The sequence below is a fragment of the Astatotilapia calliptera genome, chromosome 3 (genome assembly GCF_964374335.1).
Source record: "Astatotilapia calliptera chromosome 3, fAstCal68.1, whole genome shotgun sequence".
Classification (NCBI taxonomy): Eukaryota; Metazoa; Chordata; class Actinopteri; order Cichliformes; family Cichlidae; genus Astatotilapia; species Astatotilapia calliptera.
The window spans coordinates 47907812-47927721 of record NC_137424.1 but is presented as its reverse complement, the minus strand read 5'-3'; the positions used below and the strand labels follow the sequence as shown (position 1 = coordinate 47927721).

At 39.6% G+C, this 19910-nt stretch overlaps 2 protein-coding genes across 4 annotated transcripts; both read right to left on the bottom strand.

Annotated features, from left to right (window-relative positions):
- Positions 1–215: 215 nt before the first annotated feature.
- LOC113019194 (uncharacterized) lies at positions 216–6699 on the bottom strand. Of its 3 annotated transcripts, none has more exons than XM_026162741.2 (7): positions 6424–6699; positions 4424–4539; positions 3085–4224; positions 2760–2996; positions 2434–2658; positions 2116–2179; positions 216–1722 (listed from the first exon to the last, which is right to left on the bottom strand). In XM_026162741.2, exons 1-7 carry the CDS (start codon positions 6596–6598, stop codon positions 650–652), a joined length of 3030 nt encoding a protein of 1009 aa, XP_026018526.2. In that variant the 5' UTR covers positions 6599–6699; the 3' UTR covers positions 216–649. The 3 variants fall into 3 exon arrangements, with proteins under 3 accessions (XP_026018526.2, XP_026018527.2, XP_026018528.2); XM_026162742.2 differs by having other exon boundaries at positions 6463–6699; XM_026162743.2 differs by lacking the exon at positions 4424–4539 and having other exon boundaries at positions 6424–6545.
- A 3667-nt stretch (positions 6700–10366) lies between these two features.
- On the bottom strand, positions 10367–19224 carry LOC113014100 (uncharacterized). The gene is made up of 7 exons (XM_080298478.1): positions 18933–19224; positions 18241–18374; positions 15223–16362; positions 14620–14856; positions 14297–14521; positions 13985–14048; positions 10367–13387 (listed from the first exon to the last, which is right to left on the bottom strand). Exons 1-7 carry the CDS (start codon positions 19108–19110, stop codon positions 12315–12317), a joined length of 3051 nt encoding a protein of 1016 aa, XP_080154604.1. The 5' UTR covers positions 19111–19224; the 3' UTR covers positions 10367–12314.
- Positions 19225–19910: the final 686 nt, after the last annotated feature.

The following is a 19910-nucleotide window of genomic DNA, read 5'->3' as shown; positions in this document are numbered from 1 at the left end:
AGATCCAGAACTTGACCTCTCACCGCCTTGTGGGTGTTTCACATATGCAAACATACTTAATAGACCTTCTTATTGCTGGTAGTGGCATCTCATGACACACATACATTTCTTTGCTAGAGTTCCCCCCATTGATCAGAGCATGTAAGTGCAGTATGACAATCCTGCCTAAAAGCAGTATTCTCAAAACGAAAGAAGAACTGGAAAAAATGGAAAACTCCCCAGAAATTAGTTTTTTTTATTGCTTAAAAGCAACAGGGACAAAACAGGGTCAACAATATCTTAGAAATATGTAACATGACTAAATATTCCATGACAAGTTAACAAAACCAACTCCCACCACAGTTTTTTGACTTACTTGTTGACTTGTTTGTCTGTGATGCTTCTCGGTCTGAGACATTCGTCCACAGGAAAAAAAAATATGACTACAATGCATTAAGGCCCTCAGAAGATTATGCAAAAAGTCCACAAAAAAGGTAACTGCTAGATAAGTATTCAACAATTTGCCAACAAACCTGATTCCAAATAATTTAACATGTTCTCTTCGATGTATGTAGTATTATTATGCAGTTATTATGTGAAGTGTAAGAACATCAAGAAATAATAAGATGCTTTTTTCCCTTCCACTACCTGGATGATAATTATAAAAATCTCACTTAAACCTGATAAGAGACTTTCCTTTCTCCACTATAGCCTCACACGCTCTCTGTGCAGCATCTGATGGGGACTTAGCATCATTAGCTGCTTCATTTCCAATGAAGCCACCAAATACTCCTCCTGCTGCTGCTACTGCCACACAAGCTGCTCCAGCAACTCCTACAGCTGCTTCTCCTGCTGCTGCTGCTGACACTCCCATTAATGCTGGAGCCTTTTTTACAGCGTTCATTAACATTACGTTATTCATGGCTGTGACAGCTAATCCAACCAGTGCTGCTACACCAAAAAAAGCACCGAGCAAAGCTCCTGTTGCAATCCCTGTCAGTTTGGTCAGAAACCTGTTGCACACATCAGATTTAGCCTGGTTTCTGATCTCTTCTGCAGTTTTATCTGGCATTGAGTACGAAATGTGCTCGACCCGTTTCTGTATTGCCGTCTCCACATGTTGCAGCATTTTATTTGTGTAGTAACCTCCGTTTTTTTCCACCACCATTTTTTCTATTGTTTTCAGCAACTCCTCCACCTGGAACTGGTTGCTCCTGTAGTTGTTTGGCTGGTTGTTGTTCCAGTGTTTGTTATCAAAGACGTGACACCGACCACCACACTTTGACACCAGATCACTCAGATTTTTGTTCTGACTGACAAAATCTTCAATTTTCATCTTTTTCTTGAGCTGGTCACCGTGAGTGAAAACAACTACAGCATATTTTAGAGCTTCATCTGAGAAATACTGAACTATCTTAGTGACGACAGCCTGCTCGTGCTCTGTGAATTTATCCACTTGAAGCACAATGAGAAAAGCATGAGGCCCAGGAGCACACTCTGTCATACAGCTCATTATCTCAGGCTTCAGATCTTCCTCAGACCTTCCTGTGTCAAAGAAACCAGGGGTGTCGATCAGAGTGATGCTTCTTCCACTGACTGTTTTGGTTTCCGTTTGGCATTTCATTGTTCCAGAGTTTGGAGAGTCATAAAAGGTAAAGTGCTCCTCTCCAAGAATGGTGTTACCCAGGTGACTTTTCCCAGATCCAGTTTTTCCCAGCAGGACCAACCTCATCGTTGTTGACTCTACAGGAGAAAGTTGACTCTGTTAAGTACATTTGTCTCTCTCTTGTTTTTTTTCTCTTTTTTTTTTTTTTGCTGCTGCAAAGAGAGACGTTTCTTTGTGGTTTGAGGTTTTGAACAGAAAGCAGTAGATAGTTTATAGTTTTACTTACAAAAAACACACTTCTAAATGAAAAACTAGTGTTAGAGCCAAAGGGGTTTACTGGAAGAAGTATCTGGTAATTAATAAAAGGAAATCATTAGGAAGGATAATGAAATATTGGACTGTCTGAATAATCCACTCCATTAAGAGTTTGAGCTATTGCCCTCAGGCTGTTAATTTGGTAAATTTACATGCATTACTCCAGCACTTTGGGTATTATTATTTTTCATTCTTTCTCAGTATTCTATACTCACCTAGATCGTGGACCTTTTGGTGAACATGTTGAGTGAAATTGTCATTTTGGAAAACATCAAATACCTGCAAAGACAACAAAGTATCAACATCAATAGCAATCCTTGTAAAAACTCATCAGATGGAAATGCAGATGAAAAAAGTAATTATTATTATCTTGTGTAGTTCATGTAATAGAGTGAAGAAAAAACGATTCATTACAAAGTAAAATGAAACAAATATTGATATGGAACGTAACTTTACTTTTCCAAAGTGTTTTTCAACACTCAGCACACTAATGGTTAGGAGCCAATATTTAAGGAAAAGTGCTTTGTCATTACCTTGTGTGAGTCCTCGTCATCGGGGTGAATGACGATGCGGATCAGGAGTGGTGTGATGCCCACCTGCTCCTCTTCAAATACATGAACTTCCTCCTTTAAAGCCCTCACCACCTCACTGACAGGAAACTGCAGGGCCATCCCAGCACCGAGGACGGGAAGAGCAACAGATCTGAATCTTTTCTTCGCACAAGAAGATAGGATTGTGTTGATGCCCATTCGAAGAACCTATAACACATAACAATGCTGCATTATGACAAATGGCTTCATTAAAAAATGTCCTCACAAACAGACAGAATAATAAAATCCCACCTCTCCCACTATCTCACCTGGACTGCAACTCCGTCTGGGTCACCATCCCAGGGAACAAGATTGAGGAAGAAGACTGCATTAGACTGAAGTCCAGGTAAGCCCTCCAGCAGTACTGAGTCACCAGGCATTGTTTCATCTTCCTCTTCCTTTCTAAACCTTGTGGTCAGCTGTGGTCCAGCTACTTCAAACAAAGCATTTCCAACACAGGTAGAGAGAGGATCATGGCCAACCATAGGAGACACCACAGCATCCACCTAGGAGAAGAGCAGGAGATTTGGTGAGCTTAGAAAATGTGTTTTATTGCAAGGTGTTGTTTATTTTAATTACAGCAGTGTTTCTCACCTGTTGGCTCTCGATCGATCCCTGAATAACCTCCATGTGGACTCTGCCTCCAGGAGCTCTGGCAGTGGCTCCTCTTGCTGTATCTTCATCAGGTGTATCTATCCCTTGGAGAAGCCTGTCACATGCTTCCTGCATGGCCCTCACCGCCTCCTCTCTGTTATCAATCAGGATGATTTTCCTCAAACTTCGACCTCCCACACTGCCAAAGTCCTTCACAGCAGCAACAGTTGCTTCAGTGCACACAGTGAGAGGAACCCCAGACACACCTGAGCTGATACAAGGAATGGCTATGGACTGAAACTCCATTATTTCTGAAAACTTTAAAGCACAATGCACAGTTTTCTCCAGTAACATCTTATCTCTGTTACTTGCTTTTCCACCTACAGGCCCAACTGCATGAAGCAGTTTCTTGCACTTTAAGTTACCCCCTGTGGTCACTACTGTTTCTCCTATGGGAATTGTCCCCAAACACTTCACTAATTCATCACTCTCTCTCTGTATTTCAGGACCACCAGCTTGACTCAGTGCAGCAGCAACACCTGCAGAGTGGTCCAAGTCCTGATTGGCTGCATTAACCAGAGCATCAGCGTGTTGCTTGGTGATGTCACCCTGACACACAAACACCTGGAGCCCATCACAAAGGCTGTAGCTAGCAATGGTTGTGCTTTCCTCTCTTAAACTCAGAGATGCCATATTGTCACGTAAACTTGAAGACTGCTCGATGTCTAACAACCTGGCATGAACCAGAGACTGTTCTCCAACAACAACAGCCATCCCAGACTCATCTGTGTACACCTTCACCTCACCTGCAGTCTGACAAGAGCTGCTGGACTGAACCAAAGCTTCAACTTTGTCAGGGTTTACCTCATAATGGCAAAAGTAGCCACCAAAGAGAGCGTCTACCTCAGCTTTCCAATCACTAACTTCATCTGCAGCACCAGGTTGAGCGAGCCTCCTGACTAAAACTCTCCCCTCCTCACAGTAAAGATCAGCAGAGCAGGCTAAACAGGCAAGCATGTTCTCAAGTTCTTGCTGAGCATGTGGACATTCTTTCAGGTAACGAAGGAGATAATTATCAACGTGTAGTTCATACTCTTCATCGCTTGGTGGAAGAGACGAGGCGGGAATGTTCTCAGGAGTCTGTGATTGGGAAGAAATGCAAATGAGAGGAGGTATCAATCGGCAACAAAGACCACCTTACCACCTTATATATATATATGTGTATATATAAATTGATGATTTGATGATGTGTGTGTGTGTTGTGTGTGTTCCTATAGTTATAAATTTATTAGCTATTCCACATTTAAAAACCTTGATTAAATTAATATACAAAATGTACCGCTACTGTAGCAGTGGGGATGGTGTAAGTTTCCAGACTTTCTCGGACTGTGATCACCAAATGACGATCTCCAAGCTCCAAAACATGCTCTGATCTTTTAAGGACTCGCTGCTGATCTGTAGACAGACATCTGGAGTTACACAGTGGATTTGTTTTACATTTAAATTATATATATAGTAAATTATTTTCTTTAAAGCCTCCTTCCTTTTATTCTTTACATCTCATGCCTGTCATATGTTACAAATGCCTTTCAACAACTTGCCCTTGGATTTATTGCCGATTTTACTTGACCTGGGATAGTTGTAACATGGGTCAGTTGTAACACTTCCAATTTCTCCAATCAGGGCTAAGTTTCAAATGATGTGACTCATCCTGTGCATGCCCAACTCAGTTCTGCTATCACATGTGAAAAATCAGCACATTTTGTCAAACACAGACAATTTAACATGAAAAAAAGTAATTTGTATGCCAAAAAGTAAGTTTTTCTACTTTATTTCAATTTCTAATAGCATTATCTGCTTTTCAGTTAAACTCATCAAACTTAAATTATGTTATTTGTATGTCTATGGGGATATATTCTGTGTAGGTCTATAGAGCTAATGTTTTAGCCGTTGGCTGTAATGTTAGCTAGTTCATGGCTATAGGAGTCTGGGTCAGTTGTAACAGCAACAGTCTGGGTTAGTTGTAACAATAATGCAGATGTTACAACTTACCACACTATTACTTTAACTTATATTAAACAAGTTGGGGCAACGACATCAGCAGAGAGAGGTTCACTAGTCGCTTTTGTATATGCGGTTAATGCCATTGGCAACACAATTCCTCCACTGTTTGTGTTCCCACACATACATTATGCAGACCACTGTGTCAGAGATGGACCAGTAGGAAGTACTGGTAGTGGAAATAAATCAGGATGGGTGCAAGAAACAGATTTCCTCATCTTTCTGAAGCACTTTGCAAACCACACCAAGGTAAGCCATGATAAAAAGTAATGGAATTGCGATGCTGGTGAACAACTACATTTTTTCAGCTTCATTGTTATGTTCAAAATTGGTGCAAGAGTTGTAGGTTATAATGCCCACTGAGCCAATGAGGCCAAACTCAAGGAAGACCAACCAAAATTAATGAAATATTCAGTTGCAGAAAATTCCATAATTTGTCTTTTTTGGGGGGTTGGAATATGTTCAAAAGCTAGATTTCTGCATTCTGTCACACACACACACAGCTACATAAATGGCTCTAAGTGCATTCATGTGTTGAATAAAAAAGATTACATGTTAATGTTTTGTTAGTACCCTTATTTCATTGTGTTACATTTCACCCCAGGATATGTTACAACTCACCCAGACTACGGGGTTAATTGTAACATTTCACTCTTCGTGTTTGAGGCCACACCATGCAATGGGTAATTGTGCTGCAGAGAAAATAGCTGCACTATTTAATAACAGAGACATGTAAATACTTTGCATTACATTTTGAATCCACCACCTTAAAAGAGCTTCAATTTACAGACAGAAATGTCAAAAATGTTACAACTATCCCCGGTCTCCCCTACTTGCTGATTTTACTACCTCTGTCAACCCACATTTGTTCCACTGATGCAACAAAAACTGCATTTGTACTTGAGTGTACTGCAATATTCCAGTCTTCTCCTTAACAGCTCATCCATAGAGAAGAAGATACCACCAGTTACATAATAACTGGTAGTTTCAGTTCTGTCGCACAGCCTTAACTGAATGGTTAACTTTCACTTTCGATAGACCCTTATAGACTCTTCCTGTTCAGGTTTTCTTTCATGCAGCTCATCATTAAGTTTTCCCTCAATATTTTAAACCTCGTTGTTCTGACTGTTTTTAGCAAATCTTAGCAAAAAGAAAATAATAAACAAATAATTACGACTGGCCGTTTGCATACTTCGACAACTATATGACGTCTCGTGAAAAAGCATACGAAATATATTTAAATATATGTACCCATATTAAAATTAATGATTTACCTACCCCTTTCATATCTGAAAGCAATACCATAGACGTCCTCACCCAGTCTTATCAGTGGGCCGCAGTCTCCTCCGCCCGAGATGGCGCAACGGAAATATGTTTCTATTCCTTTTATATGCTCTTCGCGGAGACCGTAGCACTCAAAGAAAATCGGGTAATGGTACATATCACCCATCATCCCGCTGTAACTAAAGTTATGTAGAGCGTGTAGCAGGCATCAGATCTACAGCTGATCCTGAGAGATGAGTTGTGCCGTTATGACACGGGCGCAAAATGAGTGCTGGTACGTCACGGGGGCCACGTGACCTAACAACTGCATCAAATTCGTGATAAATTTAGAACAGCAGCAAGTAAACAGCTCCAGGGCACATCACTGGACTGAATGCGTAGCCTTTGGCAAGCAGTGGAAGTTATAATAAACCCTTTAAGCCTTCTTAAACTTCACTTTGATTTCCTTTCTTCAAGCCTATTCACTTTTTTTCCTTAAGAGAAACAACTGTTTGAAGGTCAGATGCCCTACACTGTGTTGTTTCTCTGCCTTGTACAGCTGCGCAAACCTTCACCAACCAGCTCAATCTCTGCGCAGTATTTACTTTTAAAGAAATGGTATTGTGGTTTTGCACACATTCATTTTCGTTTCTTTGTGATTTTAAAAGATACTTTAAAAACTTTGTAATGCAGTAAAAACAAGAGCAAAAGTGCATGCTTTTGTTATTTCATTTGAGTATAATTCTGTTATTTCTATGAATTTTTATTTGTGAATATAGTTCACGTGGGGCATTCCTTTATATCAATAAAATGTTTTCCTTAAATGTTTAGTAACGAAGCTTATGGGTAAGTTCAGTAAGGAAGATGAAACCTCTAACATCTGTCTGCTCTCAGGTGTAGCCTGCTAAATCTAAGCTTCACATCACTTCCTCTTTCCCACACTGTCAAGCTGTTTGCAATAACACTGGTCTAGTCCAATCATCTTTTTCCTGGCCTTCTTCAGGTCAGTCAGCATTCACGCAGCATACTTTAAATCTCACTGGAGCTCTGTCATTCTCCTTTGCAAACGCCTTCATGCATCCCACCTCCTCCCATCACCACCTTTTATCACTCAGACTCCATTTACATCTCCATCTTTATCTCCACCACCAGCGTCTAGACTCCAGGGTGCCCTGCTGTAATCTCTATCACCGCTGGGATTCCGTTCCTTCGAGACGGGCCATTGAATTCTAACCGCCAAATACCGCTATCTAAATTCTGTACATCAATAAATCATGTTCATTTCTTTCTAATAATCTCTCCGTCTTGAAATAAAATGAGTTATTTGTAAATAAGTGGACATGAATAACTCGAGCTTGTTATATAATGTTATAGCATGTTTTTAACTGCCTCATTCTCTTTATTTTTACAGCTGCAACACATTTTGGGGTCAACTTGAAAGAAAGGCATGTGAGAAATGTAAAACTGATGTCAGAGGTCAAATGTGACCTCCAAATTATAATTTGATATTTAAAATCCTCATATATCGTTATCATTTCCCCAATGTTTTGTGGAAGATGGACCTTATTTAACTTTGAAGAAGAGGTCCGAGATCCAAAGTAATGTGATATTTACAACCCCCATTACCTGTATGCCCATGTGTTGTTAAAGAAAAGGCCATCGGAGGCGGCCACGGCAAAGACAAAGAGAGGTGCGTGATCAGTTAAGCAGACGCTGAAGCTCAGACTCTAATGACACGTTTGAAGGGAGAAGAGCCCGGCCTTTGGTCAGAGCAGCCGGCAGCGCTCAAACTGACACCGGAGGTTTGGAGACGCCGAGGCCGCCGCGCGCTCCGGTGAAGCTCCGTTTGTAAAGGACACAGACTGGACACGAGTCCGCTAAAACTACCGAAAAAAAGAAAAAAAGGTTTCCCACCAGACATTCGAGAATGTTAGCTTGCTCCGTCAATCAGAGCCCGATGTGTGACGTAGCTTCATACTTTGTGAGACTCGCGCATAGATGCGTAAATGTGTTTTGTTGACGTTATACCTTTACAGACGGGAGAAAGAGAGAGAGAGAGACTCTTTGGGTGAGTAGGTGCAGTGTTTCGGGGAGGTCATGTTTACATCTTCTAGATTTTCTAAAGGCTAAGTACACTTGAATGTTTCGTTGCAATCTAGAGTATTTTTTATTGTGAATGTATATTTATTGTCACTGTCATTTTTCTCTTTTGCAGTGAAAAATATAAAATGTAATAAAAAACAAATCAACACACAAAAAAAAGTAAACTTTTTATTCATCTACAAACTTTGGACGCTTGTATTGAGATGCAGCATGAATGCATGAGTAAAACCACAGTTATACTAAGTAAACACCAACACAAACCAGCCATGAAGCTCAGCAGCTCCCTGAATCATCAACATTTATGAAAGCACACATGCGAAGTGACAAATGACTCTATATCAAAAACAAGGATCAGACTAATCTGAGAAAGGACAGGAGTTCATGTTCTCATACTGGCAAGCATTCACCCTGCTAGTCTTTGGCAGCCACACCAACACAGCAGATCTGTTGGCTACAGTCTGCTGGCTGTCCCCTATTTTTGGATATGGTAAAGTGACTGGATTCATCTGTAGCCATTCAGAATTAGGAAAGTAAGTTGTGTGTGTTCCAGTGTGTACTATAGTATGGATATCTGATAAGATTTATTTCACCCAGTTAATTTTTGCAATCTCCATCAAATCCATATATTATGAAATATTAATCACAATATGGTCTTTAAATGTTCTACCATAAGTTTGATGCCCAAAGAAAAAAAAGAGGTATATTTATTAACTTATTTTATCAGGCAAACTGTTGAACTGTGCTAAGAATATGTGGCTCATAGCAACTGATGAACAGCCTCAGAACAGCCACTTTAAGCACACGTTCCACAAATTTCACACTCGAGGATCAACAGCCTGGCGACCACAGTGGTGCATGTAACAGCTAAAATAAATACATCAATCAGCAGTTAAAAAAACACAAAGTGAACTGAAACACTGAAGCCTGAGGCACAGCTGAAAATTACATGTAAATACAAGAATAGAAACAAGCTCACCAAATCAACTTTAACAGTGGCACTCACAGATTGAACTGTTGCACTATCACTAAACTACCTGCATATATTAACACTTTAAAGCTGTTATTCAATGTGGTAAATATGACAAAGATGATATAATTTCTTCACTCTGGCATAACACCAAGAATCACCTTCCTTCAGCTGAAGGCAAGTATAGAGAGACTAAGTGAACAGGTGTCGCTTATAACCAAGCTGTTGAAGAGTCAGTGTTCATGCTGCATTCACACACTTATCAGGGGAACTCCAGAAAGAATTTTCCACCGCACTTATAAAGCTTCCACTTTTTAAGCCATCATAAACAAAGCTTTTAAGTTTCTTCAGTTTCTTCTAGTTTTAGTACATTAAAACCTCATTAAATTAAATGAGTACCAGTACGAAGGTTACAGTAGATTACCAAAAGGACAGAAAGGACAGCTGCATGCTGTCAATACTAAGAATCTATTTATTATTCAGGCGCATCTGAATAATAAATAGGTGTGTGCTTGGCCTCACCTATATTTACGGGAAAGAACTAATAGCCTGTCTGGTATCTAGTTCCTTAATCTTTGCAGTTTGCATTACACTGTCATGCAACAGTGTGACAGAAATTGAACTTGACCGTAAACAGGAACAAATAGAGGCAAAAATTGCACTTCATGGCAACATTTTTATAAACCTTCAAAATCATGTACTGGCACCAAGTGGCCCTAAAGATTGTCGACAGCTCTCTAAAGAGCTTTTAAAAAATGTGAATATGTGTAAAAATAGATATGTAAAATGGAAAAAGAGTGTATGCTCATGCAAATTCACACACACTATGACCTGAGAAAACACGTCTGAAAACAAAAGAAAATAGACAAATGGAAAAACTTTGAAAACTTTTGGGAAATTAGTGTTTTTTATTGTTTAATAAGCCATCTTTCATCCTTCAATCACATCACCAATATATCATACATATATCAAGTAGTTCTATCTGTCACAGTCTGGGTCTCTGACCCAGCGCTCTGAGTTCATGTTTGTATTTGTCTCATTTTGTTATGTGATTTATTTTGTGTGTTTTCCTATCTGCCTTTAGTTTAGGCAGTTATTGTTCCTGGTTTTCTATGTTTTGGGGTTTTGTATTTATTCATCACGTATTAGGTCTGTTAAGTTGTGTTGTCATGTTTTAGTATTTCCTGTTTTATTCTGACAATGTCATGTGTTCTTTGTTCATTGTATTTAGCTTTCCTCTCCTGGTCCTGTCATTAGGTTTATGTCTGTCAGCTGTTTTCCCCCATGTGTCGCCACTTCCCCTGATCACCTCATGTCTGTATTTAAGCCTTTTGTTTTCTTCATGCCATTGTCGGGTCGTCTGTTTATCTCACCAGAGTTACAGTTATAGTCATAGTCTTAGCCTGTTTATTTGACCTCAGTCTTAGTTACGGTTTTCGTCTGTTATGTATTATTAGTCTTAGTCATGGTCTTTGCTTGTTATTTTTCACCACAGTCATAGTTTAGGTTTTGGTCTCAGTACCGTTTAGTATTTTGTTTCTTAGTGTCTTCTCAGTTTACTTTGGTTTCCTGGTTTACTTCTGCCGTCATCTAATAAAGGATCACTTTTCTGTTTAAACTTCAACTCCTCGTCCTCATCTGCTTTTGGGTCCTGTTTCCATTACACACCGGCGCACCCCGCCGTGACACTATCATTATCAGATCATTTACAGTTAAGTAAAAATAGAGATTTGACAATTTCAGAAAAATCAAACACAACCTAATTTCTTCAGTCTTCAGTAGCCTGATGTGTTTCATGGTCCCAAACAGTCTTCTCCTTTAGTCACAATTGAATGAAAAATTATGATCACAGTGGACTGAGGAACAACCTCACAAACATAACTATACTTATAGACCCTGTGAGCCTCTTTAATAAGACATCTTTGATCTGTCAGTCATATCAGCAATATAGCATACACATATCAGGTAGTTCTATTATTACTAGATACTTTACAATTAAGTTAAAATAGAGATTTGACAATATCAGGGAAAAATCAAACAAAACCTAATTTCTTCAATCTTAAGTGTGTTGTTGTGTTTTGTTATTGTTTTTAAAGTTTGATGTGTTTCATGGTCTCAAACATTCTTCCACTTTAGTCACACCTGTATGAAAAATTGTGATCACAGTGAATCAAGGCACTAGGTAGTTCAAGCAACAACCCCATAAACACAGCTATCACACTCATAGATCTTGTGAGAATCTTTCAGCTCAATGTTTTAGTTGTTTATGGATCACAAACCTATTGAACATAAATACACCAAACAATATGTTCCCACCACCAAAGGGGAGTAAGAAAAAACAAAATGTTAGTAGATAAAATGCTAAAGTGGCTGAAGAACAAAATCCTTCATGAAGGAAACTGCTGACTAAATATATGATAGTTTGCCACAAACCAGATTCCAAATAAACACTAATTTTGTGTAACGCCTTTTACGACTTTCTTTTTTTTCTTTTTTTAAATTTTAACAACGCATTGCGTTCTGCGTCCTGTAGACCACTGCCAATGAATCTCGTGCCGTGTCTCCTGTACAGTACAGAATGAGTTCAGGTAGTCAAATCTACATAAATCTTTGATCGCTAGCAGCGTGACTCTGAAGAGCTGTCCTGTGTGTTTGTAAGTTTTCTCCCAACAGACACAAAAATGTCAAACACAACAAGAAAAGTGTATAAAGTGTGTATCGATGGTTTTTACAGCCTTAAAACATCTATAATAACTGTAAAAAATTAAAGTTGGCTATTTATTTATTTATTTTTTTTAACGTAACTCCCGCAATAAACAACTACTGTACCTGGTTATTATGAAAATCTTACATGAGTAAGAGATTTTCTTTCCTCCTGTACAGCCTTATATGTTTTCTGTACAGCTTCTGAAAGTGACTCTGAATCTTTAGCTGCTTTATTTCCAATTACACCTCCCATTATTCCTCCTGCAGTTGCTGCTCCAACCAAGCCTACTGCTCCAGCAGTTACTAATGCATTCTGTTGTTGTGCAGCTGGCACATATCTGGAAAGCTTTGTTACGACATTCATCAATTGTGGGTTCTTCACAGCTTTGATAGCAAATTCAGCCAATGTTACTACACCAAAAAAAGCACCGAGCAAAGCTCCTGTTCCAGTCCCTGCCATTTGGATCAGAAACCTACTGATCACATTAGTTTTAGCGTGCTTTCTGATCTCTTCTGGGGTTTTATCTGGCATTGACTGCCTAATGTGTTCTACCTGTTCTCGTATTGCTGTCTCCAAATGTTGCAGCATTTTATTTGTGTAGTAACCTCCGTTTCTTTCTGCCACCATTTTTTCTATTGTTTTCAGCAACTCCTCCACCTGGAACTGGTTGCTCCTGTAGTTATTTGGCGGGTTGTTGTTCCAGTGTTTGTTATCAAAGACGTGGCACCGACCACCACACTTTGACACCAGATCACTCAGATTTTTGTTCTCACTGACAAAATCTTCAATTTTCATATTTTTCTTGAGCTGATCACCGTGAGTGAAAACAACTACAGCATATTTTAGAGCTTCATCTGAGAAATACTGAACTATCTTAGTGATGACAGCCTGCTCGTGCTCTGTGAATTTATCCACTCGAAGCACAATGAGAAAAGCATGAGGCCCAGGAGCACACTCTGTCATACAGCTCATTATCTCAGGCTTCAGATCTTCCTCAGACCTTCCTGTGTCAAAGAAACCAGGGGTGTCGATCAGAGTGATGCTTCTTCCACTGACTGTTTTGGTTTCTGTTTGGCATTTCATTGTCCCAGAGTTTGGAGAGTCATAAGTGGCAAAGAGCTCCTCTCCAAGAATAGTGTTCCCCAGGTGACTTTTCCCAGATCCAGTTTTTCCCAGCAGGACCAGCCTCATCGCAGTTGAATCTAGAGGAGAAAGTTGACTCTGTTAAGTACATTTGTTTCTTACTTTTGCTGCCTTTGAAATATTTTTGGTCATGGTTTGAGGTTTAAAATAGGAAGCAGATTTTACAGTATAGGCTTAGTCAGACACAGAGTCAATACTAAAGAATAAGAGGAGAATGCAGTTTGCTATTAGGCCAAGCTTTTGGTCGGTTATTATAAATATCCAGAGTACAACTTGTGGGTTTCAGGTTGTTGACCACTGTCACTGTTGGTATGAGAACAGATGGGTCTGTAGCAGGGGGGATAATATGAGACCTGAACACTAAATGATAATTAGGTCAAGCTTTTGTTCAGTCTTTGGAGGGTTAATGTAAGACTGTCTGAATCCTCCAAACTTTCAGGTATTTGAGCTGTTGTCCAGATGCTGTGTATTTTGTACACTGTGATGGACTGAATGTCTTTTATATTCTCTAACTGATGTAGTAATTCCCTGTTGATGTTTTAGATGTCGTCTCTTTTTTAACTCGAGATTTTTAGGTGCCCAAAAAGAAAAGAAAAAACAGATAAAATAAAAAACACTGTTTTGATTCTTAGTTGTATATATTTTCCTACACTCACCTTGGTCTGGGTCTTTGTGGTGAAAATCTTCAGTGAATTTATCATTTTGGACAGAGCCAAATGTCTGTAAAGACAACAAATTAACAGCATTAGTAACAATTTCTGTACAGTATATTATTACACATTATACTGGGGTCTACATGAAACGAGATGGTAAATGAGCTTAGTATTGGAACATATTTGATTACTATATTCAGAGTTTATTTTTTTAAGCACAAATCAATATAAGAGTTTGGTGTTGGTGGCATTCTTCGACTCTCAGCATCGTAATTGTCAGTAGTTGATTTTTAGGGAAAAGTGCTATGTCATAACCTCGTGTGTCTCCTCATCATCGGGGTGAATGACGATGCGGATCAGAAATGGTGTGATGCCTGCTCGCTCCTCTTCAAATACATAAACTTCCTCCATTAACACTCTCTCCACCTCACTGACAGGAAACTGCAGGGCCATCCCAGCACCGAGGACGGGAAGAGCGACAGATCTGAATCCTTTCTTCTCACAAAAAGACAGGATTGTGTTGATGCTCATTCGAAGAACCTATAGAACATAACAATACTGGATTAAGACAAATGGCTTCATTAAAAAATGTCCTCACAAACAGACAGAATAATAAAATCCCTCCTTTACTATCTCACCTGGACTGCAACTCCGTCTGGGTCACCATCCCAGGGAACAAGATTGAGGAAGAAGACTGCATTAGACTGAAGTCCAGGTAAGCCCTCCAGCAGTACTGAGTCACCAGGCATTGTTTCATCTTCTGCTTCCTTTCTAAACCTTGTGGTCAGCTGTGGTCCAGCTACTTCAAACAAAGCATTTCCAACACGGGTAGAGAGAGGATCATGGCCAACCATAGGAGACACCAAAGCATCCACCTAGGACAAGAGCAGGAGATTTAGAAAATGTGTTTTATGTAAATTGGCGATTATGTCTTGGAATTTAAGGAGCAAGCCACGCCTCCAAATACTCTCTTTCTGGGTCTATTGGTTCCCCTCCCTCCCCTTTTCAATTCTTTAACTTCTTCACTTCTATTTAGTACATGGGGATCTGCCAGGCATGGGAGCCGTTGCCAGTCTCCTTCGAGGCCTTCCCCAAACCACAGCTCAATTCATGTCCAGACATTCATCTTTACCTACTAAAACACTGTCAAACCTAAAATGAGGATGTGGGCCCAGCTAGTGAATGATTAATTCAGATTATCTAATGTTGGTGTGATCTATCTTATCAGCAGTGTTTCTCACCTGTTGGCTCTCGATCGATCCCTGAATAATCTCCATGTGGACTCTGCCTCCAGGAGCTCTGGCAGTGGCTCCTCTTGCTGTATCTTCATCAGGTGCATCTATCCCTTGGAGAAGTCTGTCACATGCTTCCTGCATGGCCCTCACTGCCTCCTCTCTGTTATCAATCAGCATGATTTTGCTCAAACTTCGACCTCCCACACTGCCAAAGTCCTTCACAGCAGCAACAGTTGCCTCAGTGCACACAGTGAGAGGAACCCCAGAGACACCTGAGCTGATACAAGGAATGGCTATGGACTGAAACTCCATTATTTCTGAAAACTTTAAAGCTGAATGCACAGTTTTCTCCAGTAACATCTTATCTCTCTTACTTAGTTTTCCACCTGAGGGCACAACTGCATGAAGCAGTTTCTTGCACTTTAAGTTACCCCCTGTGGTCACTACTGTTTCTCCTATGGGAATTTTCCCCAAACACTTCACTAATTCATCACTCTCTCTCTGTATTTCAGGACCACCAGCTCGACTCAGTGCAGCAGCAACACCTGCAGAGTGCTCCAAGTCCTGATTGGCTGCATTTACCAGAGCATCAGCGTGTTGCTTGGTGATGTCACCCTGACACACAGACACCTGGAGCCCATCACAAAGGCTGTAGCTAGCAATGGTTGTGCTTTCCTCACTCAAACTCAGAGATGCCATATTGTCAAGTAAACTTGAAGACTGCTCGATGTCTAACAACCTGGCATGAACCAGAGACCGTTGTCCAACAACAACAGCCATCCCAGACTCATCTGTGTACACCTTCACCTCACCTGCAGTCTGACAAGAGTTGCTGGACTGAACCAAAGCTTCAACTTTGTCAGGGTTTACCTCATAATGGCAAAAGTAGCCACCAAAGAGAGCGTCTACCTCAGCTTTCCAATCACTAACTTCATCTGCAGCATCAGGTTGAGCTCGCCTCCTGACTAAAACTCTCCCCTCCTCACAGGAAAGATTAGCAGAGCAGGCTAAACAGGCAAGCATGTTCTCAAGTTCTTGCTGAGCATGTGGACATTCTTTCAGGTAACGAAGGAGATAATTATCAACATGTAGTTCATACTCTTCATCGCTTGGTGGAAGAGACGAGGCGGGAATGTTCTCAGGTGTCTGTGATTGGGAAGAAATGCAAATGAGAGGAGGTATCAATCGGCAACAAAGACCACCTTGCTTATATATATGCAGGCAAGGCATACATGGAACGCCATAACCAGGTGGTCGGCATAGTGTACAGGAACATCTGTGCCGAGTATAACCTGGAAGTCCCGAGGTCAAAATGGGAGATGCCCCCAAGGGTGGTGGAGAATGACCGAGCTAAGATCCTGTGGGACTTCCAGATACAGACGGACAAAATGGTGGTGGCTAACCAACCGGACATAGTGGTGGTAGACAAACAGAAGAAGACGGCCGTAGTGATCGATGTAGCGGTTCCGAATGACAGCAATATCAGGAAGAAGGAACACGAGAAGCTGGAGAAATACCAAGGGCTCAGAGAAGAGCTCGAGAGGATGTGGAGGGTGAAGGTAACGGTGGTCCCCGTGGTAATCGGAGCACTAGGTGCGGTGACTACCAAGCTAGGCGAGTGGCTCCAGCAGATCCCGGGAACAACATCGGAGATCTCTGTCCAGAAGAGCGCAGTCCTGGGAACAGCTAAGATACTGCGCAGGACCCTCAAGCTCCCAGGCCTCTGGTAGAGGACCCGAGCTTGAAGGATAAACCGCCCGCAGGGGCGTGCTGGGTGTTTTTTTAATATATATTTAATATATATATAATATATATTTAATATATATATAATATATATTTAATATATAATATATATATATATAATATATATATATATATATATATATATATATATATATATAATATATATATATATATATATATATATTATATATATATATATATATATATTTAATATATATATATATAATATATATATATATAAATATAAAAACCCCAAAACTAAGCAAACAGTAATATTCCGGCAGCTGGGGCGCCAAAATAATAACAGAAAATAACTTTCTCATAAAGATACGGTTATTTTCAGTAATGACAAAACAGTTTGTTGCCCTAATTTTACATGGGATTTTGCCTTTTTCAAGTGCTTTTAAACATTAAATTAGGTACATTTTAAAATGATCAAACAATGAAATTACCTATAAACAAGGTCAATGAATGCGGCAATATGAATAACAATACTTAAATGTACAGAAATATACAGTTGGTTTAAATAATAGTGGATTGCATTCATATAGTGCTTTTTGAGACCCTCAAAGTGCTTTCCAATTCCACTTTCCAATTCCCCTCTGGCCATCACCATTTGGTGGTAGGTGAAGTGTCTTGCCCAAAGACACAACAACCGAGAGCGTCCGAGCTGGGGCTCGAACCGGCAACCTTCTGATTACAAGGCAATCTGCCAATGCTTGAGCCACAATCGCCCTAAATAACAATAATAATAATAATTATTTGATGTAAAAAAAAAAAAAAAACGTTTATAAGAATAATTTTATATATTTTTCCATAGCATTACATTTGAATTTAACAGTTTCTTTCAAATAACGGACAAATATTTGTGAAATTATGATACATTTGTGGATGTATTTTAACAATCTAAATATGCATATTTACAGACAAATACATTTAAAAAACAAGAAAATTATGTTTTATTGCATTTACAGTGATTTTACGTTGATTTACGTTTGAAATGTAAAATCACAGTCTATTTATGTAGATTTATTGATATTCTAGAAGAACAGTACAAAACTGTAAAATACACAGTAAAATACTTTTATATTAATTTTTTTTACAGTGTAGAGATAGATAGATAGATAGATAGATAGATAGATAGATAGATAGATAGATAGATAGATAGATAGATAGATAGATAGATAGATAGATAGATAGATAGATAGATAGATAATGCTGATTCTATATGGATCCATAAAACTGTCAAAGATCTTGATTAAATCAAAACATGAAATTTACCTCTGCTGGAGCAGAAGTGGGGGTCATGACGTGAGAGGAGGTAGAATTTTGCAGACTTTCTCGGACAGTGAACACCAAACGACAATCTTCAATCTCCAAAACATGCTTTGATCTCTGAAGGACTCTCTGCTGATCTGTTGACAGATATCTCAAATTACAGACTGAATTTATTATATAACTTTAACTCTCTTTTTATTTTCTTTGCCCTTCTTTGTTCTTTTTTTCTCCTCTTTTCACCCACTGCCAGTTTGGTAGAAACTATAATTCAGTAGTCAGTCTATAAATAGATATCTCAAGTTACAAACTGAGTTTCATGTAGAATTAATTTTTATGTGAGTTATTTTCGTTTTTATGTTTCTTTTTTCCTTCTTCTTTATTCTTATCTTTTCACCCACTGTCGGCTGCTGATCAACAAATGTTGTGTAATATTAAGTTTCGCTTTCCGGACAGACTTTTGTTTTCCTTTCTTACGTGTCCCATTGCCACCAGTAACTCACTTGTGAAAGTATAATAGTTCCTAAACAGCCAAAACTTTCTGATACGATTACTGAGACAAAATATAATTATTGATGAAAATAATAAATGGTCATTTAGAGACATCGACTACTGTATGATATTTCGTGCATAAGAAAGTCCGTACATTATAAACATAGGAAAATATATTTACCTATTAAAATTCATAACAAACCTACCTTTTTTATTTCGGAAAGCAACACTGTAGAGGTTTTCGTCCACTGTAGTCACCGGTCCGCACTCTCCTCCGCCCGATTTGCGGCGAATACCGAAGTATTTTTGTACTCTCGTCAGATGTTCTTCTTTAATACTCTCACACTCAAAGAAAACCGGGTGCTGGGTCTGATCCGCCATCATCCCGCTGTAAATGAACCAAACATAAGCAGCGATTTGTAAGAGCTCAGCACTCTCTGATCGGAGTAAAGGAGTGATCCTGCAAGCTTCCTCAATGTGCACAAACACCTTTGTGCGTCATAAAGGTCACATGACTAAACAAACGCGCCTGCAGGTGATGTTAAATTTAGAACAGTAATAACTACACCTTTGTGGTAAACCAGTCTTCCAAAGCTCCCTGTACCGAAACCATCTAAAACCAGTTTCTTCATCCAAGTACGTTTATTAAATGCCTCTGTAATTACTAATTTTGTTTTTTAACACTTTTAAAACTAGTTGTTCACAAGAGCCAGAACAGCAGGATACTACAAAAAAAATCAGACATCCACAGAGGTAAACACCTGCCGCTTCTAAATAGATTTTGCCAAAGATATCAACATGTTTTGGTAAGAACAATGCTCTCTCTTTAGAAAAGCCATTCATTATCGTGCCACAGTTCTCCGCTGAATTTTAACAGCGCTCTAGTTTTCACACGTCATATTCACTTATACATCTCACTCACTCACGCACACCAACACATGCCCCCAACAGACCATTTTAACATGGACAAGCCGGTCCTTACATCCCTAATTCCTACGTCCTACCTGACGCTGTGGTTGAGTGATGATCAGGGGACAGGTTAACTGTCTGCATCTCGAACAAGGGGGCTGCTGGCTATGGTCGGGAGACATTCATCCGTGGGGTGGATGTGGATAGATGAGTGTGTCTGTGCAGTTTCTGTGTGTGTGTGAGTAGGCCTGGGTCTGGGGCTCGCTGGACCTTGA